General features: G+C 30.1%; 2 protein-coding genes across 6 annotated transcripts; both read right to left on the bottom strand.

The window, feature by feature from the left end:
- Positions 1-67: 67 nt before the first annotated feature.
- On the bottom strand, positions 68-3,790 carry LOC101218050 (hypothetical protein). 4 transcript variants are annotated; one of them, XM_031886663.1, is made up of 7 exons: positions 3,540-3,790; positions 2,555-2,734; positions 2,300-2,397; positions 2,062-2,157; positions 1,708-1,809; positions 725-851; positions 68-572 (listed from the first exon to the last, which is right to left on the bottom strand). In XM_031886663.1, the coding sequence occupies exons 3-7, from the start codon at positions 2,324-2,326 to the stop codon at positions 313-315; spliced, it is 612 nt and encodes a 203-aa protein (XP_031742523.1). In that variant the 5' UTR covers positions 2,327-2,397; positions 2,555-2,734; positions 3,540-3,790; the 3' UTR covers positions 68-312. The 4 variants fall into 4 exon arrangements, with proteins under 4 accessions (XP_031742523.1, XP_004138569.1, XP_011656408.1 ...); XM_004138521.3 differs by having other exon boundaries at positions 68-587; positions 3,540-3,783; XM_011658106.2 differs by having other exon boundaries at positions 68-587; positions 2,300-2,365; positions 3,540-3,783.
- A 1,208-nt stretch (positions 3,791-4,998) lies between these two features.
- LOC101205492 (auxin transporter-like protein 1) lies at positions 4,999-11,640 on the bottom strand. Of its 2 annotated transcripts, none has more exons than XM_011658105.2 (9): positions 11,273-11,640; positions 10,867-11,048; positions 10,464-10,649; positions 10,238-10,350; positions 9,133-9,316; positions 8,654-8,751; positions 7,589-7,796; positions 7,250-7,507; positions 4,999-5,562 (listed from the first exon to the last, which is right to left on the bottom strand). In XM_011658105.2, the coding sequence occupies exons 2-9, from the start codon at positions 11,032-11,034 to the stop codon at positions 5,353-5,355; spliced, it is 1,425 nt and encodes a 474-aa protein (XP_011656407.1). In that variant the 5' UTR covers positions 11,035-11,048; positions 11,273-11,640; the 3' UTR covers positions 4,999-5,352. The 2 variants fall into 2 exon arrangements, with proteins under 2 accessions (XP_011656407.1, XP_004138429.1); XM_004138381.3 differs by having other exon boundaries at positions 11,181-11,639.
- Positions 11,641-26,442: the final 14,802 nt, after the last annotated feature.

Raw genomic sequence — 26,442 nt, 5'->3', positions numbered from 1 at the left:
GAAAAAATAGATCACCTATGGTAAATCACGTATGGTCTATAATTTTACCTTCTCACACGAGATCAAATGGATGGAAATTGTTGACACTTTTCAAATTGAGATAAGAGTGAGCTACATTTAACATCATGCTCATAATAATCCATCACCACCAATAACAAAACACTTCTTTTGTGGGCAATTCAACAAAAAAGGCTTGGAAGCTACTTCAAACGTTACCCTAACAGACAAAAGAGGGTGAAACTACCATTTACACTTTCACCTATCTACTCCCCTCCAGTAATCAACATCCAACCACCCAAATAAAAAAGAGACTCATGCTTCTGCAGGTTCCACATCCCAACGCTTCTTTCTTTTTTTCAGTGCACCAGCTATGAGTAACTTGGCAAGCTCTTCAGGCAAATGATCTGGGGTTAAGTACACGAGATCCTCCTCCTTGTCGTCCTTACCGACCCAGCCATGATAAGCTTTTCGCCTTCGTATTTTGGGGGTATATGCAGGTAAAGACTGATTAAAAGTACTCCTAAAATGATCATCGTCAACAGAACCTTTATTGTTCCAATAACTTTCATCTCCTGGAAATAATGTATCTGAAACACAGTAAGGTTACAAGTTTAAGGCAGCACCAATCGTCAAGTTTACAACTAAACTCGCTAAATTACATGTGAAGGAATTTTGTAGTTATAGAACGATGGTAATCTTTGGTAAGGTATGGAAAACTAGTTACCTAAATCATTTGCAGGCAATGCGGCTGTGGTCATTATAGCTTCATTTGAGGGAGTTACATCGGTAGCACTCAATGAACAGCCAGCTACTGAGGTGTACTGATGATCTACTCTTTCATTATCATGAACCTTCAGAAAATGGGCATTCAAACGTGAAAAAACTGAAGAAATAAAACATTGGAAAAAAATACAAGGTGTGCATTATTCTGATAATTAGTCAAGTCAATCATGCTGCTACCAGAGGGGTGAAGTTTAAAAAGATCACTCATGACTTGAAAAATAGGATCAACGGGCTCACGGGAGAAAAACCAATTCTCTAAACAGTTCAACATAACGACAGTCATTTTCATTAACATTTTGAATTTAAAGTGGCCAATTGAACTACAAACACAATTCCCAGCTGGCACGAACCGTAGAAATATTATGTGATTAGAAGCTCAGCTTAAAGTACTCCCAAGTAAAAGAATAATAAAAACTATATGCATGAGCAAATGTCGCGCTAACTGCCAACAATTTGACAAGAACTAGCAAAAGGAGTGGAGTTGTGCACTCTGGGGAGTTGGGAAGTCGTGTGCCCACTGTATAAGAAGTCAATAAAGCAAAAGGCTGATGGCTGTGAATTATGGAGCCACAAACTTCTGAAGTTGAGGCTGAACTTCACTCCCCAAGTCCAACTCCATGGGCTAAACAGCTCCTTTGAAATTTTGAATTCGAGTTTCTTTGGAGCTAAATATTTCGATTCTTATTTATATAAAAACACAGTCCGGTGAGTACCTTTCCATCTAAGAAGGATGCCTAATACTAATAGTTTACTAAAAACTACAGAACAAGCAGTTTCTTATACCCAACACAACAAACATCAATGGTTCTCTGATGGGATCGTTAATCACCCATAAACTGTATGGAAAGGTAAAGAACGTGTGCATGTCAAGAACCAAATGCAATAAAAGTAGCCTGAAAATCACAAGCTTGGGGAATAACTAACCACTTCGATTGCACCCTCATTCTGCTTCTCGAGAAGGCTATCGATCAAGAGAGCATAAGAGCCTTCTTCAATGAATACCCACCCGTCGTCTCCTCCATATACCTAAAGAAAATTCTTCACGTGATGCATATGTCGCAGTGATTGCATGAAAATCAAATTGAAGTAATGAAACAAAAAAAAATTCAGGCAACACCCATAAATAATGACAAAACCAAACTGAATATAAAAAAAGGATAAAGTAATAATCATTCTTTCTTGTTTAATGACTTGAAAAACATACCCACTAACAGCCACAGAAGAAGCACATACACAAACAAAACAATAACAATAACAGAGAAAATCTGAAAAACCTACATCGAGGAGCTCCTTGACCGTGTCACGCACCAACTTTGGAGGAAATCCAAACTGCTTCATAGCATCGAGCGCAGCATCAATTCGTAAGTTAGGCCTCTAAAATTTAAATTGAAGAGAGCCAGTCAGAAGAAAATTAAAATATATATACTATTACCATCTACAAGAGAGCAATTTGCAGAAAGCTCTTTTAGAGAGAAGAAGGAATCAACAAAAAGGTCAAATAAATAAAAGAAAATGCCTTTTTCCTTCGCAGTCTAGGAGCCATTTCTGGACCTTAGAACCCAACAAATTATCGTCAAAGAAGCTGCAACTCAAAAAAAAGGCTTTCTCATTTGACTGAAAACCCAAGAAACAGAAGCAGTTAGGTTACTAAGAATCACATTACTCCATCTGCAACACTAAATTCACCCAATAAACATAGAGAAGAGAAAGAATAAAAGGAAAATGTGTTCAAAAGAAACCTGAAAATCACAAGCTTGGAGAATAAACATACCTTGAGAAGCAGAATGGGAATACGTCAGTATCAATATGAAGAGAAAAGGGGAGTGACTTTTTATCAGATTGAGAAAGGAAGGAGATGCTGAGGATCCCACGTGGAAAATTCAAGGGGCTTCTTCACACTCCTTATAAGATAGTTGAGCTACTCTTCTTCTTATTGCCAATTAGGTTAAAGCTGAAACCCCATGTTATCATAGTATTAGAGTTCATAAAGCCCAAACAAGTATTTGGTCTAATAAAAAGAAATTGTGTTCCAATAAAAAATAGTGAACCCAAAAGAACAACCATCTTGGAGGCACATTGAGAATCCTACATTAGAAAATTCAAGAGACCTCAACTCCTTATGAAATAAATAAGCTACTCCTCTCATTGCCAATTATTTCTTAGATGAAACCTCATGTTCAACAAATAGAAGAAGGGCAGTGAAAACTCATACTGTTTTTTATAAGTTTTCGTTCTTGAGTTGTTTGTACAATAGTGCTCCTACAAGTTAGAACTCTTCCTTCTTCCATCCCCATCCCTCCATTGCGCTGCAGCTCGTTTTTCAACTAATCTAATGCAACAATGCTCTCATAGACTAGGGTTCTTCCTCCCTGGTGCTCGCACTACTTCTCACTCCAACACTCACTCTGAGCTCTCATTACGGAAAACGGCATTAACCATCCAAAATGACGGTCATCCGCACAAAAAAGAAGAAAAAAAAACGTTCTATCCTTTCCCCTGTCTCTCTCCTCCCATATTTTACTCTCTTTTTTTTTCAAATTGCGGCTGACTTCCTCAAGTATAATTATAGACATAAACAAATAAACATTTGTACCAAATTCTTGATTTTCCTTCCCTATAACAAACAATCTACGGCCTAACAACAAAAAACTCAATTTAAAGCCAACAAAGATTTCCCCACCACAAGAACAACAAAATTCATTATTGGGTCAATAAAATAAGTCCATTTAAATACCTCTGTAATAGAATGAAATTACCTGAAAATTGAAATATCAGCAAACAAAACAACAATGGGGACCGATGGTTGAACCAGAAAGCTTTTCAACGGGGAGAGTCCGACGAGAGTCACTTTTCCGAAGTCGACGCAGTTAGTGCCGATGTTAGCAAATGAGAGGCAGAAGCACTCAGCTTCTCCGATGTGGACGTCGCGGTGTCAGAGTGTGACGAGTCGAAGAAAGTCCAGTGCTGCGGAGGAAAATGAATACGAATAGACCCTCTGGGTCTGTGCTGAAACAAACTAGATTTGAGTCGGTCGGTCAATAATGCGAAAACCGAACCGAATTTTCCCCGGTTCATTTCACCCATTAAATTTGGGGAACATGAACCGCTGGCGAATTACGCGCCAAGGGAGAACGACTCATTTTGTTCAACCGTTTCTTTTTTCGCTTCTTCTTCTCTTTCTTTCTTTTTTTTACATTTTTAATTAACATTTCTCAAGAGATTGAATCAAGGCTTTCTCTTAATTGATTGATACATCTATAAAATTTAAATTTTGATATAATCCGCATTTCAATTTTGATGTTAATACTAATAGGTACTGTATCATTAATGGATGATTTCTTTAAAAAATAATTAATCAATCAGTTTACGTCTATTAATTTTCATCTTTTAACTTTTCAATCTATGTTTGGAGGTCTAACTTAGTTAATATAACTATTATTTGGCCATAACTAATATGATTTGAGCACGAACTATTTTAATTTAGGTTACAATTGTTTGTGTTTGAAGTACAGAGTATTATAATAAGACAATAAAAAATGTTTGCTACAAAGTATTATAACAAGACAATAAAAAATATTTTATAGCATGGTTAACATACCAATTTAGCTACATTATTTCCCGCCATACAAAAAATGTTAGACATAACTTTTTTAGGTACAAATTAGTTTTTTTAAAAAATCTAGACCAAGGATGACTATGATATTTTAAAAAATCCTATTGGTTAAGTTAATCTTTTTTAGTTCTTATACTCTTAAAAAGTAGATTATTTTGATATTTCATTTTTATTTGTATTTAATTTGAGCAGGTACTAAAATAGTCCAATTTTAAAAGTTTAGGGACTAAAATGAATTAAATTTAAAAATAATACAGGAACAAAATAAACCAAAATTGTAAATACACAGTCAAAAATAACTATTTCAAAAACAAACTGACCAAAACAAACTAAAGGCAAAGTTGAAGACCAAATTAGTATGATAAGGTTGATGTTTAAAAAATGGGTGCATTGAAATTTATACATGCTGATTAAATGCAACCATATAAATATTACATGTCAATTATTTTTACCAAGATTAGATACTAACTATAGACAAAGAATTGATTGGTCAGTAAAAGTCACTGATACATGTGTTTTCTTAAGGTAAAAATGGGCATAATTTGGCTAAATGGATAAAACATCATCTTGAAACCAATTAAGTAAAATAGACAAACAAAAAATGCAAAGCTCAAAATGGACAGTTCCATTTATGTTCCCTAATACAGAAACATCCTTGAAATACTTTCTAAAATTAGTCAGAGAATAGCACTGGTTTTTAGTTTCTCGAGGAAGTACATAACAAAAGAGTGGAAAATGGGAGAAAGATGGTTTATATGCATCTAAGAATAGACTATCCAATGTCACATATTTGCATTAAAAATTAATAATGAAAATAACAATGAAACAAACAAACATCATATTGAGAAATATAAAGAGACTGATCATACAAGATTTGACTGATTAATATCCATATCTGAAGGGACGTTTGATGCTCTCTGTGTATCCATTGTATATTCATATGGTAGATGGAGAAATCAATGATGAGGAATTGCTGGGCCCTGAGGTGGACACTGGTAGCACTTAGCAAAAAGCCCAAAAGTGTCAACTTGCTTGATGAAATTGGCCATGCTAGCCCACCCTCCAAATCCAAACCCAATGACCAGGACCCAGATCACTATAAAACTGTTCACCACATACATGGCTGCCCAACTAGGTAGGAAAATTGGAAGTTTCTCAACAGCATTCTGCAGCCAAAATATACATTTGCCTAACATGTCATACTTGCAAAAAAAAATAGTGTGTACCACTCATCATCTTCATTCATCTAAATACAGGGGCCTTCAGTTCCAACTTTTGCACAATTATAGTAACTTTTATAGCTCTACATTTATCACTAAATTTCAATCAACAAGATTGGTGGCAATCAAGGATCAATGTTAGAAGGGTCCCATTGGATAAATAATAAATTGTTCAATGGGACTAATGTACAAGCAGAGTGAATAAATTAATTTATTGTTTCTAACAAAATCCACTAATATGCATGTTACAAACACTAAAGTGTGAGCCTCCAGCTTTTCATTTGATAATTTCTCATCCCATTGAACTCCATACTTGTTATACACATCCTATGGCATTAATCTAGAAGTAGGGGTGTAAGTGCAGACATGTGAAGTCGACTCTTGACCAAAAAAATTGATGTCAAACTTGTACCCTTAATTTAATAAAACATTATATATAACAATTGTACCAATATCGAAACCATAAACCAAACCTACATTAAATTATCGACTCCAAATTGATCCATACAAGCAAAAATCAATTTAAAAACGACAGAACTTATCCAAACTAAATTGGCTAATCATTCTTAGTTGTATTCAGTTTCGTTTAGCATTCCAAACAAGACAAGAGTAATTATGATTAAAAAGCTGCAAACTAGTTGGCAAAAGTAGCCTCAAAAGCAAGATACTTTGGTTTGAAAGTAATCTAAAAAGCCTAAAACTTCGCTCAATTAGCCAACACATTGGACCTATCCTTCGTCCGTACAAAGGAAAAAGGTGCAATATTTGGATTGTGAAATAGGGTACAACATACAACAGGAAGAGTGTGTTTGAATGGCCCAACTTAGTCCAAGATGTGGCTAGCAAGCACGAAGAATTGTGACGAAAGCAGATAACTGAATGAAAAGGAAACAATACCCACTCCCATGATGAAATGTTTCATGAAATTTCAAATGCTAGTCATTATAACAAACAGTGGGGCTAAAATGGCTGTCTATTGAAACTCACTTACAGCTTAAATCATACAGCTGGAACCACATCCACAAAATGATAAGAGATGAAAGGACCAACTCTCTTTACGAAACTTTCACTGTTAACATTTGTACTTTGGTGACACTATATTGGGGACCTGGTAGTACGATCAGATTATTATATCTCAACATGTCTAGCATTCTGACTCTTTGGTACTGATTCATATCATATAAATGTTTTCATCCATTCCAAGAACAAATAAGATAATAATGTACAGAGAAGTAGAAATTGAAGGTTAAACTTTGAAGCTCAAAAGGATAACAAACAGAAAATTCAACCAGACATTTTTAACCCAAATGGAAGAAATAAGCATATGATAAAAACAGCACAAGAGTGAAGACTTAGCAAGGAATGTTCTGAAATCTGAGCCAAGTTTGCATTAAATATTCAATGATTCAGCTAGCAGCTTAGATTGCCTAATTAATGGAGATTTAAAGAAAATCAACCATGACCCAGCAATGATATGGACAAGAAATGAGGGCAGATTGAATGCATCAATCAAATAATATTAAACTTCAGCCTTCAGGACGAGAATTCGACAATGCCAGTTGGATAAACGCGTATTAGGTAAAATATAATTGAAGCAATGAAACAGAAAGATGAAAGGGGAAAGGCAATTTACCTGTCGGGCAGAGGCAGATCTGAAAGTGAGCATATGGGCTAAAGAAGGGATGATGTAGACGGTGAAGCTAACCAGAAGAGCCCCCACCGCAGAGTTAATGGGTCCAAAAAAGGGGAAAATAATGGCCAAAAACCAAATGGGTATCACAACAGGTAATCGGGCAAGCGCTCTAAGACACATGCTCTTTGTTTCATGCATTCCAATCACTTTCTCCCAGACGAAATACAAGGGCGTAGAAGCAAACCCAAATGTTATGAACTGCACACCAAGCGTTCGACGAAATGCGTAAGTGAAGAAAAAGAAAAAATGAAATGGAAATTTGGAACGAAATGAAAAAACCTGGTGAATAAGCATCAAAACGACGGCGGTGGTGCGCCATCCGTTGGTGGGAAGAAGAGAAAAGGCGTTGGAGTGGGTGAGAAGTTGGTCGCCGAAAGCCCAGTAGACGGCGGTGGCGGAGGGGATGGTTAAAGTGAAGACGTAGAGAGTAGCGATCAGATAAATCAATTTGAATTTTCGTGGCTTCCACATCGCGTCCATTATTTCCCTGCCCCGCCAAAATTTTTTGCTCTTCATTTTTTTACTAATTTTAAAGTAATATTTTTCTATATTTTTAAATATTTTTTTAGAAGTTTCTCATTTAAAACAATTTTTTATTTTAAAACTTCTCATTTAACTCAACAATAATAAAAATTAGACCAAACTAAAAAAAAAAAAAGCATTCATCTATAAATAAATAAATAAGTCTTGAAGGGATGCAACGATAATTTAAAAAAATAGTGATGATCCAAATTTAGTCTCATCAATTTCTACTTAAAAGGTAGTTTTAAAAGTTTCTATTGAAACTGAAAATATGTGATACTTTTGACACAAATGACAAAGCCGGAAACTTTTGAGATATAATACATAATAGTTTAACATAAATTTTATAAAATGGAAGATTACTTTTTTACGCCACTTATTTTAGAATAAATTTTTAAAAATATTTTACTTTATTTTGTTTTTTTAATTTTAATACGTTACATTTTTAATTATTAGTATAATAGATATTAAAAAATTAGAATCACCTAATTGATTAAGCTATATACATCTTTTTTTTTTTCAAAATGTTACATGATCATAAATAAGAAAGGGACCTACAATCTATAAGAATAAATATTAATAGTGTTACCTATATATATATATATATTCTAGGATACCTAGGAATATAAAATATATAACCTAAAATCTATTTATTATAATTTTGACTTTAATAACCTTTTAGGCAGTAAAAGGAAAAGATTAAAAAAGAACACTTAACTTTTAGATTCAAATTCAAACCTCCATTAATAATGACCTAAGGAATATGATTGACAAATGGGGTTTGTAAATAATGTAAATTTGTTGAGAGATAAAAAGACTCACACAGTGACAGCATGGCCACCAAAAGTGTAAAGTATGTTGGTTGCCCCAGTGAAGTACAGCACCATTTTGGTTGGCCCAGAATGTTGCACCCCCTCAACCTTCAACCATAATCAAATATAAGAATAGTTTACCAAGTTTTTGTAGGGGATGACTCAATCTCAATCTCTAAATCAACAAAATTTAACATTCTCCTTACGTCATAGTATATCATCGCTTTTCATATAGTATCATATTAGAGATGACACCATGTCAATCATAGTCAATCTATCGCGATCTTCATTTCCCATACTTTGACGTGTTTTTGTAAAAGTGAAGATCGTGATAGATATGGTTATTCTTAACATATAGGTACTGTATGAAAAGTGATAGTATGTGTTTTTGACGCAAGCATGAGGCTAAATTTTGTGAGTTTGTGAGTAGTGTGATTAATTATTTAGGAAGTTGGGAGATAGAGAAGTGATTTTGATGAGTGAAGAGACCTGGCCATGAAGAAGAGAAGCAATGGTCAAGTACCAAGCAGTGTAAGTGGTCATTCCAAGGCCAAGAAAAGACCATATTCTATAGTTGTGAAAAGATGGTATAAACACAGTTGTAGCACAGCATGCTCCAAATATATATGTCCATGTCCTTTTGTCTAATTTGTCATTTATGTAATATATGTTGCTGCCACATTCAACAACAACACATCAATCAAACCCAACAAGTAAAACACATTACTCTAATATTATATCATCATTTCACTTCACCTTTTTTTTACTCTCTTTTTTCCTCCTTATTAATTTTAATTACATTCCAATTGGATCTTTCCAACTTTACATAAAAAAACAACTATATTTCAATCATTCATATCTATATTAGATAAGTGTCTACAACCCACGTAACCATATAAGTGTCTTGAACCCACATAATAAGTGGAGTGGCAAGTTTCGTAATTCATTTTCGACTTTTGTTAAATATTTGATAGGCTAAATGTTTTATTTTAAAAAAAAATCTTTAAAACTTTTCATTATAATGGGGAGCTAAGTTGATTACTATTATAATTTGTGTGAGTTATAATAGTTCGTTCTTGTAGGAAGATTATTTTAGTTTTTATGTTTGGAATATATTACTTTAGTCTAGAAAATAATAAACATTTTAACAAAACATAATTTAAAATAGTGATATTGTAGCTAATTTTATATTATAATAATCGAAAACAACAACTATCGCATTTAAATTTCAAACGTAGAGTGAATTATAACAACTCACTCAACAAGAAGTTTAAACACTTCCTATATTTTAAAAGATGTCATGTTATCTTTGACATTTCATGAAAGAAGATTCAAATTACATTTTGAATATAAGTGTGTCCAAATATTATACCAAAATCGAGTTTGGAGCAACATGCTACAGCATTTCAAGTCTCAATTTTCTTCAAACTTTTTAACAAATTTCAACTCTAGTTGTAGTTTTAGAAACAAAAGGCAAGTCATTTCAAAAAAAAATTATTTTCCAATTTAGGTTATGTGACATTAGATTTGTTAGGTAGGAAAAGACATTTTAGGGCTAAATAGAGAAGAAAGAGATATGGAGTGACATAAAGACCTTGCACAAGCAATTAGCTGAATAACAGATCCAAAGAGGAGGAAAGTACAGTTGAAAGCCAATCCAACAGCCTTCCAATATGGACCCAACAACCCATCCAGCACTTCAAACCACTGAACCAACACCAAAAAAACATAAAACGATACTTTTTCAAATTACTTCCAATCAATGAACAATGTGTTGTTGTTCTAAAGTTTTTATCTTTTTTTTTTCTGTACAGTCTAACCTGAATCACATGGTTCTTGAAACTGACATTCTCCTTTTCCTTTCGACTTCGATACTCGACGTAAAGAATACTGATCAAGTATGCAGTCCAGCTCCCAATAATCCCATAGAACACTTGAAATATGATCCCTGAGAGCATACCCAGTTGGGAAAATGAGTATGGCAGAGTCAACAAAACTTGAGCTACCTGTAAAAATCAAAAACAAAAAGAATTCGTTACCAAATTGACAAATAAAGATAAGCAGAAATAAATAACAGGTTACATTATCAGATGGTTAATTCTGATGTTTGTTCCAGACGTTAGATAACAGATTTTAGGTATAGGAAGACAAACTTTTAACACACATAATAGAAAACAAAGGGAAAAAAATGATGGGTTTTGGTGAGAAATAAAGTTTCAAGACCTGATTTGATGCACAACTAAACCAAGCATCATAAACAGAGCCACCATGCCAGAGTAAGCTTTTAAAGCTCAATGGAGATTGATTTCCCTTCTCTTCTTCATCTCTTTCAATTGATTCATTCATACTTTGATTATTCATCCCTCCTTCACCCTGTTTGGAGGTTGCCATTTCTCTTGACAGATCTACAGAAAAAAAAAAAAAAAAAAGAGTTTATAAGAAAAAAGGAGAAAATTTTCGAGTACCCAAATACGGAAAATGAAAACAGAATCAAATAATGAACTGAAAAGAGTAAAAGAATAATAAAAATGCAATACCTTTTTATGGTAAAAACGATTAATTAAATAAAATAAACGTATGACAGTTTCACAAAATCAATGGCCTCTCTGTTTTTTGGAGTGTTTCACACCTGAAGAATGAAGAAAGCCGTAGTAAATTTAAAGGCACAGAAGAACATCAACAGTATCTTTGAATTCAAAATTTCGGCTGTCTTAATTTTTCAGCTCTCTCTCTCAAAAGAAGAAGAAACTGCTTCAGGTTTTGGCAGTTTCTACAAAGGAAAAATAAAAAATAAAAAGAACGACCCAACAAAGAGTGTAAAAGAAAAGAAGGTGACAGTATTTAAGAAGCATGGAAATAAGACTTTGTTTTTTACTATTGGGGGATAATTAATTTTGCCAGTAAAAAGGTGTTTTTTTTGCTTTAAATCATGTCAAATTATTGATCATTATGAGACAGACTCAAAAAAAAAAAAAAGAAAAAAAAAAAAGGGAATTGAATGGGAAAATGGGGTTTGTTTGGTTTGTAGTTTGGTGAGGGAGAGAATAAGTGGTTTAAGGGAAAAAAGCAAAAATGATGAGTGAAATTTTTGGTGTAATAAAGAAACAAAGTTGGAAGGAGATGGTGATGTGTAAGGAATTGTATACACCAAAAGAGGAGACATAAGTCTTGCTTGGTGATGGGTTCTTTTCTTTGTATCAATGTGGGAGAGACCCTAAATCCATGTGTAATGTCTCTCTTATTCATCACTTTTTTTCAAGTCACCAAAAGTGCTTCTTTTTCCCTAATTTGGATATAGTTTAACCGATAACTTATCCATTACATTCATCAACCTTGAACGTCCTCTAATGGTTTACTCCTCTTTTTTATTTAGTTTAATGCATTAACTACAATGTTGAGATTTGTATAATAAGTTTTGATTATGTAATACCGTAAATTATTTGAGTATAGTTCAACTTGCACAATTTTTGAATTATATATCAACTTTAAGATCAGTGATTCGGTTACCCATCCCACATATTGTCAAAAAAAAAAAATAGCATAGACCGTGTATCATATATCAAAAGCTTCAAGGTTTGACTCTCACTTCCACGATGAACTTTAAAAAGAATTGTAAATGTACTCATTTAGTTTATATATAGATGGTTTCAAATAATGTTGAAGATATAGCAATTTATATTAAGATAAGACACTAGCTATAATACTTTTTTTAAAATTGAAGGTTAAATTTCTCAAGCTCACGATAATGTTCTAATTATTGTATGTTTTACGTAGACATGTATTTAATTAATGACTCTTTTTCGTTGATAACACGTTACGACTCACCTAATTGAATATGAATGGTTTAAACATTATATCAATTTCTAAACAAAACTAGTGATGTGATTAAAAATTTGTAAAATAATAAGTATATGTTAATAACAAGTTATTTTTTCCTTAACAAAACATTAATGGCAAATTCAAGAAGCTCTCTTAGATTAAACTTGAAAGAAGCAGAAAGGGTAAAACTCAAATTCATCCATTAAAACAATTTAATAGTTAAGCTTAGTTAGCATCCCATTTAAAACATTAATACATCCTAAAAGACTAAGAGAAGTAAATAATATATTTATGTGATAAAGCTATATTTATTTTGGTCGTATTTGACCATTTTAGCCTTGGAGCCAAACATCCCATGAGTGATCAAAACAAAGAAAAAGAAAAAGAAAAGGCACTTTCTTCAAGATTCTATGATATTTCATCACTTTTCCAACAATGGCACCTTCTCTCACAATCTCCGTTGCTCTCTCCATCAATAATTATGTGTGCTCATTAACATCATTAACATATATATATTTATTCAACAAGCTTTATGTTGAATCTTAATTTCCCTCTCATTAATTCCCAATGCTATAAAAATAAAGATAAACAAAAATGGAACTAATCAAATTCAATTTGTATTTTCTTTTTTAAATAAAACGAACTTTCAAATTAAAAATTTTATTATTCATTTTTCGTAAAAGAAAAAGCAGGTTAACTTTTATAAATATAATAAAATACCAGACTATTTACCGCTTACATAACAAAATAAAAAAGTTCATGATATTTTCATAAATTTCAAGTTTGAGATTGTTTAGATTTGCTACGAGATCGTTTAGACTACGTAGAATGGTACAAGATCATTTATATGTAACTAATTAATTGTGAAGTACTTTTGTTATTGACGTCGTAGGTTTGTGGATTTTTTTTCTTTTTAATGTTGTTACACGCTTTGTTTTATTTCTAAAAAGATGATAAAAGAAATATGAAAGTAAAATAATGATGTTAGTCAACAAATTTTCATTGGAAATGAAAAGAAAAATGATGTGAAACAAAAAAAAAAGTAGGATTTTGTGTTTAAGAAGGTTTTGTTTTGGATTTTGTATATTTGGTAGGATGGAATTCTTAGATTACAATCTAATAGATTTTGCTTTAATTGATTTTATATTAATTATTTGAATGAGATTAATGATTGCACACAATATTGTATTATTAATTGGATTTGTTTTGCTTCCTTCCCACTATACCAAAGGATCTCTCTTGGAAAGCAAAAAAATTTATTAAATAATTGATTATCCAAAGTTGATTTTCTTTCTTTCTTTCTTTCTTTTATTTAATTAAGCCATATATTATAATAACATTTCATTGGTGACTTTATGCCGAAGAAAAACAATAAATGAGTTCAAATAATTAGCAAAATAGAAAAAGTGTACAAGATTAAAGGTTATCAACTTTCGTTTAACGTCTCAACATTTTCTTTTACATTTTCAAATATACAACCAACAAATTATTTACCAACTATAACAAAAAAAATCATCCAGTTTTCTTTGGGATATTTTGATTTTTTTGTTATATTTTTTAAATAGTTTCTATCTTTTACTATTTATGACAATTTCTTTTTTTTTCTTGTTGAAATAATATATAGGGTTCGATACTAATTTGGTTGGAATTGAAATAAAAAAAGCTTAGCATTTGTTATTGGTCTAGAGGTCAAAGATTTAATATACATGCAATTTTAAATAGAAAATCTACCTAGCTTTTTTATCATTGTAAATTTAAGGCTCGCTCTAAAAAAGATATTAAAGTAGATTTATTGTAAAAACGAGTTGATAGAGTGTATTATTGATCAAAAGGTATGTGATATGAATATTTCATTCCATTTAATATATACTAAGGTATTACCGCGTGTCTAAGCACCAAGTCTAAAATGTGTATCGTGCTCAGTGGCATGAAAAACAATAAATGAATCAAGAGATTTTTGGAAGTTGTTGATGAAAAGATCATTACAGTAGTCTAAGCACAAGGCAATGAGTCTTGGTGTTGGAAATGATTTATGTTCTCGGCGAGAAGGATATAAGGCTAATATGTGTTGTGCGGTTGAACTTTTATGAAATATAGCTCTAAATGATTTATTTAAAATCTCACTAAATCTTTTGACTTGTGTTTTAAGTTTTTCCTTCCCAGGTGACAAGGCAGGTAAAAAGGGGACGATATGAGTATGTTAGGCAAGGAAGCTTGCAAGGCATTTAGTATAAGTTGTTATAATTTTGTATCATGAAAATATGTATTTTATGTTGTATGCTAAGGGTAAAGTTAATAAAAGAACTTGCTTGTTGTTCTCTTTTTGGTGCATTATTAGATTTTCTATTCGCTAAATGGTTAAGATAGCGTTAAGTACTTAAGTGGACTAAGCGATATGACCAAGTTTAAAAGGTTTAATCCTAACCACATTACGTACCACGTTGCAAACTTTTAAAGTTGTGACAGTAATGCATCATTACAATTTTTTTTTTCTAACTAAAATTAGGATATTTGTTTCTAAAAACAACACAAATAGAATCTTAAAATCTAAAAGGAAAAAGAAAAAAAAAAATATATATATATATATATAACCCTATTAAATCCAAAATTAAAACTAACGTATAAATCAACATTAGGAATACCATTTAAGTTGGAGAGTGTGAGTTATGGTTATTTGAAGAGCTTTGACAAAAATGATTAAATCTCCCCCCATAAAACGGAAGGTACGACAGTATAATAAGGTATTTATAATCAGGGGTACGGTTGAAGTATGAGAGGGATGAAGGAAAAGAGTACTATTGAAATAGAGAGGCAATACACACACACACATATATATATATTAATGGGTAGAGGCCGGTGGGGAGAGTACCGACGTCAACGTTGGTACTGATATGAGTTTAAATGAAATATAATGCATTAATGTGTTTCCATCAGTTACTTAAAAGGGATAAGGCTTTCATTTGGGGAAGACAAAAAGCACACCAACTCTGTTCCATTTTAAAAAACTATTTATCTTCTTCCTCTTCTTCAATTATTTCTTCTCCTCTTCCTCTTCATTTCAACTTATTTATTGCCCTTTACTCCTTTCTTTTTCTTTTTAGTTCCTAATCTCTACACTTTTTTCCTTTTAAAGAAAAATAAAAACTTAGAAAGCTGTCGACTCCACTAAATCGCACAACCACTTGGGAGAACCACGAACAAGAAGTCCACGAATTGCCTGCAAGCAACCTTATTACAACTTCTAGAGACATAAGTGAGATCTACAATATTGGTACTAGTTATTAACGCAAGAGCTTCCTCATAAATGACGCCATGGATCGAAGTGTAGCCATTTCAAACCAAACAATATTCGAAAACCACCCTCCCCAGTCCCCAATGAATCTCAGCCCTTCGAGAAGAGTCATCATCTCTCCAACTTCAACATTTAACCACCCAACTCTAAACAGAGACGCTTCCTTTGTCGTCACAAATTACACTTATAATAAAGTTTTAAGAAGGTTTTAATATTGAGATCAATAAGATCTTGAAAGTCTTGAAAACTTCCGATCCTTAATTTTCAAGGCTTCAAACCTTCATCACTTTCTTATTAGTTCTTTCAATTTCACTAGAATAAAGGTGAGAAGACCTCTTTTTTTCATGGGGCCTTACATTGGCTTGTGCCGAGTTGTTCTTTTTAAAGAAAAATTTAGATAGAAGACAGAAGATTTTACCCATCTCAAAATCTCAATAATTTTCTAATTAAGATTTCAAACATTTTAAATAATCATTTATCTCTCACGTTAATTACAAATCATATATATTTTTTGAATTATGTAATAATATATAACTTACTTATCATCAATCTTAAAACTTACTTATTTAATCAATTAAATATATAATTATTTTTCTTATATTATATCATTTATTAGATATGCAAATTAATTATAGTATATACTTTAGTCAAATTTGGTAATATTATATTGAATATTTTCCACAAAGAGTAACGTATTTGTCTTAATTGCACATTGAACAAAGGTTTTCTATCTACAGTTTACTACTTATTTTGTCTTTCACCGTTTTTCCATCCACTTTCTGTTGTATTTCATTCGATTTATATCTCATCTTCATTATTTTTCTTTTCACTTATCTGATGAATACATATTTCAGTTCAAGTTTTCAATAAAAAAAATCCACTATAAACTTTCGTGTCCATGCTAGTGACTCATCGTGCATATTTCAAATATTGTTATTATATGATCGTTATATATTCATGCATATTTGCAAAGAACCAAAAATGCTATTTGTTTCTTTTTTTTTTTTTTTCTCTTTTTATTCTTATCATGGAAAGCCCATGAAGAAAAGAACCAATATCCATTGCTGAGCAAGATTATGGGCCAATCATCCTTCTTTGGGCCTTGACATAAGGTTAGTTTACTAAAGCCCAATCGAAGTGTGGTACAAATATATTATTATTATTATTATAGTAGATTTTTTTTAAGGATGGTTTGTTTAGTATATCAACTTATCAAGTGAGGTATTAAAACATCAAATTTATGCTCTCACTCTAGCTTTTTGTTTAAGTGATTTTTAGACTTATGTTATATTTAATGTTTTATGGAATTTATATGCTTTTATTATTTTCATATATATAATTTATGAATAGTGATGAAATGGTATCGTGTGTGAACAATAATGCACCATCATTCTAACACATCAGATCACGTGATTGCACAAACAATATAAATATCACTATCTATCAATCCAACCGTTTAAAATTATAATCCTCACCCACTTTTTATATTGAATTCATTATTTAAAAAATTAAATTTTATATACATAATATATGTTATATTCTAAGAAATTTGAACAAATGACAAACCTTTTAAAGATATTTATAAATGTAGTAAAGTTTCATAGTCTATCAGTAATAGACGATGATAAACAGCAGCAACAATGTCTTAGCATCTATCAATAACATTTTATTATATTTATAAATATATTGGTTCATTGTGCTATCTTTGAAAACTAACCCTAAAAATTATGTCTACATTACACTTTTAGAACTGTGTTGTCCCTATTGTGTCCCTAACCTTAGATAGATTTGACACGATCGTTTTTACGACCTAACTGCTTAACAATTAGTCTCACATATAAGTGCAATAAATATTAAACCCTAAACTCTAATAATAATTGAGTTTGTGTTATTTTGAAGCCTTAATGTGATCTCAACCATAAACTTCTATTTAAAACATATGTATTTACAGTTTAATTTATAATCAAAATGGGTGTAGGATCAATATCTTAAGACATTCAAACTTAAACTAATTAGATGTGATTAGAATTGAATCTTAAAAGATGTATTAAATTTAAAATACTAATTAATGGATAAACCATATTATAATTTATATTTTCACATTGAAGGGGTAAAAATAAAATTTGCTTCTAAGTCACATATGGTTTCCAAATTTGCCACAAACTACAAAATTTGGAATATTAGTCTAACTTGATGGGGTTGAAATTTGGAAAAGTGGAACATCATTACAAAATCTAATATTTGATAACAAAGAATCTTATCCAAAAATCTAAATATTTATTATCAACAACAAATTTCCTCCTCTAGTTATATTTTCTTTTGATTTTTCTTCATCTATTCTAGAAGAAGATTAAGATGATGTATAAATTCAATTAATTAATTTGAGTTTGCGATGACCCATAAGGAAGAAATTGGTATATATACATATTCCCTATGATATGCTCTTTTCATTCCAACCACTCCCCAATATATGGTTTAGGTTTCAACTAATTAATTTCACCTTCTAATTCACTCTACAATATCTCCTTCATCCAAATTAATGTCTCAATTTTATGGTATTATTCTGATCTATTCTATCCAGCTTTTAACATATAATTGTTAGATAAATAAATATACGCATAAATATAACGATATACACATATGTGATTATTTGATAAATATGAAAAGTTTTCTCTCGAAATATATCATGTTTGTACCTATCTTTTAAAATAGTATGATATGATTTATTTTAAACATACTACGGTAAGATTTTGCTATAACTAAAAAAAATTTGAATGTTGTTATATACTTAATTGTCCTAACAAATAGAATAAATCTGTAAAATATTTATGGCCCATAAAACAATTTGTGAAAAAGCTCAAAACTCCATATTTATCATTAATGGTTTATAATAATTTTTTCAATTCCGATTCTTCCTCTTCGTGATTTTTTCTTCATTATTTTCTATTTTCTTCTTTATGATGTTTGAAAGTATTATTTCTTTTCATCATCTTTCCTCTCCTTTTCGACAATTTTAAACTATCAAATCTACCAAAAAAATGGTTGAGATTTGCCAACCCAAATCAAAAAAATTATTAAAAAATAGTCTAGATTTAAATTTAATCGTTTAATATGAGAAACTAAACGTAAGGGTCAGGTTGGAAACGTTATTGTTTTCTGTTTCTATATTCATTTTTTAAGAAAACAAGTTTGTCCCGATTCCATTTCTTAATTATTTATAAATGAAAAAAGAAAATGAAGATTTTAAAAAAGGTTTGGTGTGGGAATTGAAATTGTTATGATTTTGGAATGAAAAGAGAGGAGTGGGATAGACGTGAACATACAAATTCACTCAATTTGAAAGGAAAAGAAGAAAAGAAGAAAAGAAGAAAAGAAGAAGAAGATAAGGAAAAAGAAGGTGAGGAAAGAAGAATTAAAAAGAAAAAGAATGCCTCATTTTGGGGCGCAACCATGGGTTTGGGTGTCACCAAAATTCGGCGCAACGCCACCCGTTTTGATTTTTCAATGCTCTTTAACCAAGTAGTCAACAAAACTACACGCCTTCGCCTCCGCCTCCGCATGTTCTGCTCCATCACTCTTTTCTTTTCTTTTATCTTCCTTCTCTTTTTCCTCATTCATATTAAATACGCACTCACAAAAATTCTTTTTTAATAACTTTATAACACCGACCTGATTGTCAACATAAAATCAAAGACTCATCTTTTTATATTATTATTATTATTATTATTGTACATTCTTCTTTAAATCTTCTTAATATTTGGATCATCAATGATTATATGTTTACAAATAACCTTCAAGTATAACTCATCAAAACAACATAATATATATATCCCCAATAATACCCTTTCAACACTATATTTTACACCTCATTTTCTACTCATTTTCCACTTTAGTTTTTAAATTTTGGCTTACTTTTTTTAAACTATTATTGGAAAAGAGGTATATAACAATTGAATAAATTTAAAAGTAGAAGAAACTAAAAAATAAAAATTAAATGGTTATGAAATATAGATCTTAGTATTTTGTTTTAATTTTTTCTGTTAAAGAAAAAGGATAAGGGTGTTTTTAAAAATCTATTTGAAAATAAAGTTTGGTTTTGAAGGGAAATGGACAAATAAAGGTAGATTTTAGGAAAAGTGGTAATCAACTATCAAAGTTTTATGTCAAATTCACTTAATCTAATATTTGTTAAAATTTGAACCAAACCTATTTACCTACTTTTGTCCTTGCCTAATTCTATAACTCTTTCCTTTTTATTTAAACAAAGAAAACCCATTTCCTTTTAATCTTAGTTTTTTCTAAAAAAAAATATGTAGGAAGGATTCGAAACATCAATTCAAATATTCTAATCTTCTACGATATTGATCTCAATTGAGTCAACCTCATGTTGGTCCTTTTTAATCTTAGTTATTTCGGTTTTAAGTAAGAAAAAGTTAGATAGTTATAGAATGTAGATCTAAACTTTTAGGTAAGTTTAACTAATTATGTTTTTTAGTATTTTTAATCACGTTTGTTAACAATGTTGGTTCCACTTCCTTTATTTATTTTTGTTGGATTGAGTTATTTTGATTCTACTCTTTGTTGTTCAATTTGGATTGGTCCTATCTTTCTCATTCTTGTTTGTGGCGGTTGGTTTTGATTTTTTATTTTGTATAGGTTGGGCTTTTTGTCAGTGTGCAGCAAGTGAAAGTGATATAGAGAAACTAAAAGCGATATTGGTGAATTGGAGATCACGATGAGTGTATCTCTCATGATATCAATTTTCTACAATTGTGGTTGAAGGGGTTTTCGCTGAGAAATGTCATAGATGATCAAGTGGGAATTTAACTGGATTATTATTACTTGGTTGATTTCAAATTCAAGTGTGGCAGTTATAGTGATATTTATTCTAATTCATGTATTAGTATATCAGTATCACTATGTACATCACGTCGAGTATATGTGATGATGCTAGTACTGTAGGCCATTATTATGTAATCATGAATTATTTCATGTGGCAATATATGATCTCTTACTGTAGGTCATTATTACTATCAGTCTAGTGTTCTATGCTTTTACTAGTTATTTTAATTGTTCTTTCAGTTATTAACTTAAGGTGTCAAGTTAATTGTTACTTCGTTTTCAATGTGTTTGAATTTTGAAATGTTGGTTTTTTAAAATGTCACATGTCAAAGTTTTTATTTCTTATAAGTACATATAATTATAACATTGATATTAGTCTTTGGTTAAAAAAAAATGGAACGTCATGAAGACTAAAGATATTTGTTATCTTTCTTTTTCAAGTCAAAATATATTGTTAGATGTCACTTACAACATCTTTCACAAAATCAATATCTACAAGTTAACTATCCATCCACATTATTAATTTTCATAAATGATTTATATATAATATCACGTTTATCCCATTTCAAACTTTAAGATTAAAATGAGACTTTTTAAAAATTTGTTGATATAATCTAGACATATAACACCATTTAAGAGCCTATTTCCATATGGGATCATCCAAATGAGAAAGTTATGAATTTAAATTTTTGGTAATTGCATTTATTTTGTCTTCCCTGTTAGAAAAGAAACCATAATCCTGATCTCTAAAGGTGCATTATTATGAATTAATGTATAGTTTGATAACAATGCTAAGTCTCAATCTAAACAAATATATAAAACCATGAAATCTCTTAATTTTAAAATGAAAATTTGTCTAATAAATGTGCAACATCATTTACTCATAAATAGAGTTAACATTAGCATTACATATTAAATAAAATCACAATTAAAAGCCTAAAAAAACAATTATGTTAAAAGTGTGAATGAAAATGATTACAAATATTATAAGTGAATGTATATTATTATATAGTTGAAATAGATTAAGGAGGATTTATGGGATAAGTTGGTGAGCTTTACAGTCTGTATAATTACACTAATTAAGAAAATTAATGTTATAATTAATAGTAGCCGCCAAGTAAAGGCAAAGTTACTGTTTCAATATTAAATTGTGAATGGTTCCTTTACAACTTACAAGACGTGGAAGCCAACACACCAATCTTACACGTGGAATGATCGTGGTGAGCCGTTTGGCACCGGCGGTGGTGTATGATGTGTCCGCGTGTGAGACGACAAGTGGGCTTCATTTTCAGTTGGCGGACCACGTGATTACCATGCCACGTGTGGGGAACCTAACATGCGTGATTTGTGAATGTGATTAGTTAGTTGGAGGGAAGAAGGCGAAAATTAACAAAAGAGAAAAGTATTATTTGATGTAGGAAGGATCCGAGTCAGAGATGAATGGAGGTAGAAACTTTCTGGATTCCAAGTCAGCAGTAATGGCGAATAGGGGATTGACAGGTGGTTTTAGTGGGTGTAATATTTAATTATTGGCAGTGGGCGGTAAACGCGGGGGTGATGGAGACGCAAAAAGGGCACGTCGTTTTAATTTTTAATTTAGGAGTAGAGGAAAAAAAAGGTTACCAATTTCCAATGGGAAACCAATGTCCATTCTTTCATCAATACGTTGGATATGTATGAGGATATATTTGTCCATCCCTTTTTTAATCCCTTTTTAACATTTACGTTAATTAACACTCTTTTCTTCTCATTTTTCTAAATAATAATAAATAAATAAAAGTAGTCTCTACATTTTAAATTTTAACTTCTAATTACTCAACCAACTTTCAAATCCATAATAAATTCATTTTTATATTTTAGAATTTGTATGACACGTGAAAAATAGTATTATCAATTAATGAATGTTTCTACCCATACATTTATTGAATCTTGTATTTATTTTAAAATTCTGAAAACATAGTTATGTAATAATTATTAGAAAAATTATTTTAAATGACTAAAATATTAAAAATGTTTATAAATATAGCGAAATAAAAATAAATGGGTGCTTTGTTATATTTTAAAATAGTTCTAAAAATTAACTATTAATTTTATCTTCATACAACTTTTTTAAAAATAAAACTAAATTTTTATTACAAACAAAATTTTTTAGTCAATAAATTATTACAAATTTAAATCACATGATTATCCATTACACTTTTAAAAAGTATTTTCACCAAAGTCTAAATGACTACAAATATTCTTTAACCTAAAATCAAATATAATTCATATTTGAAAAGAGTGAGAATTAAACTCAAAACTTATCCTTAACAAATAACAAAACAATAAGTATTACTGTAAACTCAATTTCATTATCCTCTTATCTTTTATATATGTTGAGTAGTAAGTATTTGTTACATTAGGTTGTTTACTTATGTTTCTTTTGTGTGTATTTTGCTTTTTACTTATATATTCTTGTAAAGATAAACTAATTTAATTCAAAATGTTGATCTCGAAGGATTTTGTTCTTTTAAAAGAACAAAATCAGTACGATGTCATTGCTAATCGTGGTTGCTGGTTGCTCGCCAAAGTTTACACAAACTCAATATCTTAAATATACACATCGAAGAAATAAAAAGTATTTTAAAAAATAGTATTTTTACGTGCTCATCACAGTTATCTAAACTCGTGCTCTTTCAATCAGACGACAACAAAGTCTATGCTTGGATTGAAAAAGTTTCTACTTCCACCGCAATCATAATTTGGAACCTCTTGTCTAGTTATAGAGACAAATAAAAAATTTACACTTTAGAACTACTTCTTTTCTTTGAAAACGTTTTCTTAATTTTTCGTATCGACTACAGCAAAAGCATAAGGAGATGTTTGGAGCAACGACTATCTTCATACTAGCTATAATAACTACATGTGCTAATAACACTATTTCAAAACCATCATTTGCTAGAGTTATAACTAGTTTACATTCATTATTTTTTTTTATTTTCTGCTACAATATTTACTATTAATTTTATTTTCCAAACAAAAATACTTTACACCCCAACACTTATATTATTATAATTTAAACTAAAATATTTTACACCCTAAACATATAACTTATTATAATTCAATTACAATACCAACTTCTCCCACAAAACAACTCCTAAAGTCATTCTCAACAATATATTGGTATTGAAGTGAGTATAGTATATAAGTAATTAACATATTCTATTACTTTGTATTTGAATGAAATATTTTTTTATATAATGTAAGTTTTGTTGATAAACCTCTACATATATGATATTATTATATTTCTTTCATATAGTATATTTATTTTGTGACATAAAACGACCGTATAAGAGATTTGTATTGGAAATCATATCCAATTCTCTTTTAGTTATAGTTATCCAAAGGAATTTTTGTTTGATAAGAAATATAATTGAAATGACCTTTTTCTTTTTCTTTTTCTTAATTGGCAAACAATGGTTAAGAGTATTGGTTTTTTGGTATGAAACTAAATTCTCAATCATGTGGCTACCTTTTTTCTATTTTGACATGACTAATAAAGTTCATCTAATTTTGCCACTTCTTTGGGGGAACTCATCAGATTTTTTTTATCTTAACATTATTCCATTTTTATTTTCAAGGAATGGATCAAATCAAACTTTGTCAACAAACTACTTTTTTTACACTTTTTTTTTTTTTGTAAAAGAAATAAAATAAAAATACTAGATTTTTAAATAGTAATAACAACAATACTTTTAATTTAAAATTATAAATAACTTTTGGTAGTCAAAGATTTAAAAATGAAAGATCAACTTTACACTACTTTAATTATAAAGGCAAATATTTGAATCGAATTATATAATATATAGACGTGTGGTTGTAATTAAGAAACTAACTAATACATATTTAACTCTTAATTACATTTGACCATTCATTTAAAATTAATAAAGCTTAATTACAGATTTAGTAATTAAAACTGCATCAGGTTTCTATTTGTTTTTCATCTTTGAATTTTTAGCTGTTCTTAAACTTTTGTTTATTAAAACAAGAACTATATATATAGGTTTGTTAACTATTTTTTTCTTTTTGGATTTAAAAAAAAAAAACAAAATGTGTTTTTTCGAAAGCTTCTTTTTCTGTTAATTTTGAAAACTAATTTATTGTTCAAAAAAATAAAGTGAATTAGTTTTAAAGAAAAATAATTTTTAAAAAGATAAAACATCAAACAAATATGTTACCAAATAATCTAGAGGCACCAAATTAGATTTACTTGTGTGGAACAAGATCAAATCTATTTTAAAAATATTGAATTTTTCAACCATTTATTAGGTATAAAACGAAAATTTTAAAATTTTATTAGAAAGAAAATTTTCTTTATATAAATTATTCATTAGTTTCCGATAATTATGTCAAAAGACTTTTAAGAAATATTATGTTTTACATTTTATTAGTCAAATTTGAATGGAGGCCACACCCCATTAGACTCATCAAATGCAAATAGGTAAGAAAATTGTTTGGATTGACTTTAAAAAAAATGATTAAAAAGTCATTTTTATTTAAATTTCTTTTAAGGAAAGAGTTCTTAGAGTTATTCGAGTGATTTCTATAAAACTATTATTTTTTAGATCGAAAGAGGGCGGTCGAGCCTTAAATACCATAACATGCGACACAAGTATGAGATTGTCTATAACCTAAAGGGTCGATGGAAGCGTAACAAGTGAAGTTTGTATTGGATTGATGATGACGGAAGTGGTCGAGCCCTTGAGGAGATTAGGTTCAGCCAAACATATGGGCAAGTCCCATGTCCGGTCATCACCCTCGGCCACATAAGAACAACTAGTCGTGCATGGGATTATCAGTAACATTACCCAAATGAAAACCAAATATATATAAAAATAAAAGTCAAGGTCTGTTGATGATAACGCAAACTTATTTTGATCCTATCCATATATACATTTTCATAATGGATATATGCTTTAATTTATGTTTTGAAAAGACCTTTCTTTAAAACCAAAAGAAAAAAAGAAAATGTGTTGGAATGTGCATTAGGTATTCCGGCAAAAGAGGAAAAGGCCTCACCTCACCAACTTGTCCCTATAAAATTCCATTAACTAATTTAACCAAATCCATTATATAAAATACTACTCTATTTTTACCTTTCAACAATATCACAATATCATTTTCATTTTTAACCAATTAGAACTTTAGTCATCTTTACAAAATCTCAACATATATATCAGAATTAATATCAGCTTTATATGAATATATATATGTATATATGTTTTAAAGGAGGCTACTTTTGGTTGTAGGTAGACAAAACCGAAGAAGAATATCCAAAAGTGTGGATTACAAAGATAAGGAAAAGAGAAAAAGAAAAAGAAGGAGAAGATTTAGAATGAATACAAGTTAGTCCGGCCAAGCAAAGGAACCTTATTTAAAGTGTAAATTAAAGGATATGTATTCTAATATTACTTGGCCAATTAATTGACCAACCAATTTCATTCTATGCTGCTGCCTTTGCCTTTCGATGCTCTTTCTTTCTTCCTTTTCCTTTTTTTTTATTTATTTGGCCGTTTTCCCCATGAACATTCAAAAGCATCCTAACATAATTAACAAACACCTATCCATCAACCTATCTTCTATTTTTAAATATAACAAAATAAATTAAAATATTTATAAAAATATAGTAAAATATATATGTATTATGATAGACATAATAGTCTGTTTTGATCTATCATTGCGATATTTTATTATATTTGTATATAATAATATTATTTAGAATATTAGAATATTTTTAAATATCGTAAAATAAACTAATACAATATTTTAAATTCAATCTATAATAGATAAAATAGGAACAAAATTTT

This window comes from Cucumis sativus, chromosome 6 (assembly GCF_000004075.3).
Source record: "Cucumis sativus cultivar 9930 chromosome 6, Cucumber_9930_V3, whole genome shotgun sequence".
NCBI classification, from domain to species: domain Eukaryota; kingdom Viridiplantae; phylum Streptophyta; class Magnoliopsida; order Cucurbitales; family Cucurbitaceae; genus Cucumis; species Cucumis sativus.
Note: the sequence above shows the minus strand (reverse complement) of the source record. Positions and strands in the feature narration are given on the sequence as shown.

Excerpts from the sequence above, each read along its gene's own strand:
- LOC101205492 (XM_011658105.2), bottom strand. The coding sequence starts at position 11,034 with ATGGCAACCTCCAAACAGGGTGAAGGAGGGATGAATAATCAAAGTATG. Across the intron at positions 9,317-10,237 it reads CAGCTAATTGCTTGTGCAAG|CAACATATATTACATAAATG; the intron begins GTCTTTATGTCA and ends TGAATGTGGCAG. Across the intron at positions 7,508-7,588 it reads TTTTGATGCTTATTCACCAG|TTCATAACATTTGGGTTTGC; the intron begins GTTTTTTCATTT and ends CTTGGTGTGCAG.
- LOC101218050 (XM_004138521.3), bottom strand. The coding sequence starts at position 2,326 with ATGGCTCCTAGACTGCGAAGGAAAAAG. Across the intron at positions 1,810-2,061 it reads CGGTCAAGGAGCTCCTCGAT|GTATATGGAGGAGACGACGG; the intron begins GTAGGTTTTTCA and ends AATTTTCTTTAG. Across the intron at positions 852-1,707 it reads ATGAGGGTGCAATCGAAGTG|GTTCATGATAATGAAAGAGT; the intron begins GTTAGTTATTCC and ends CATTTTCTGAAG.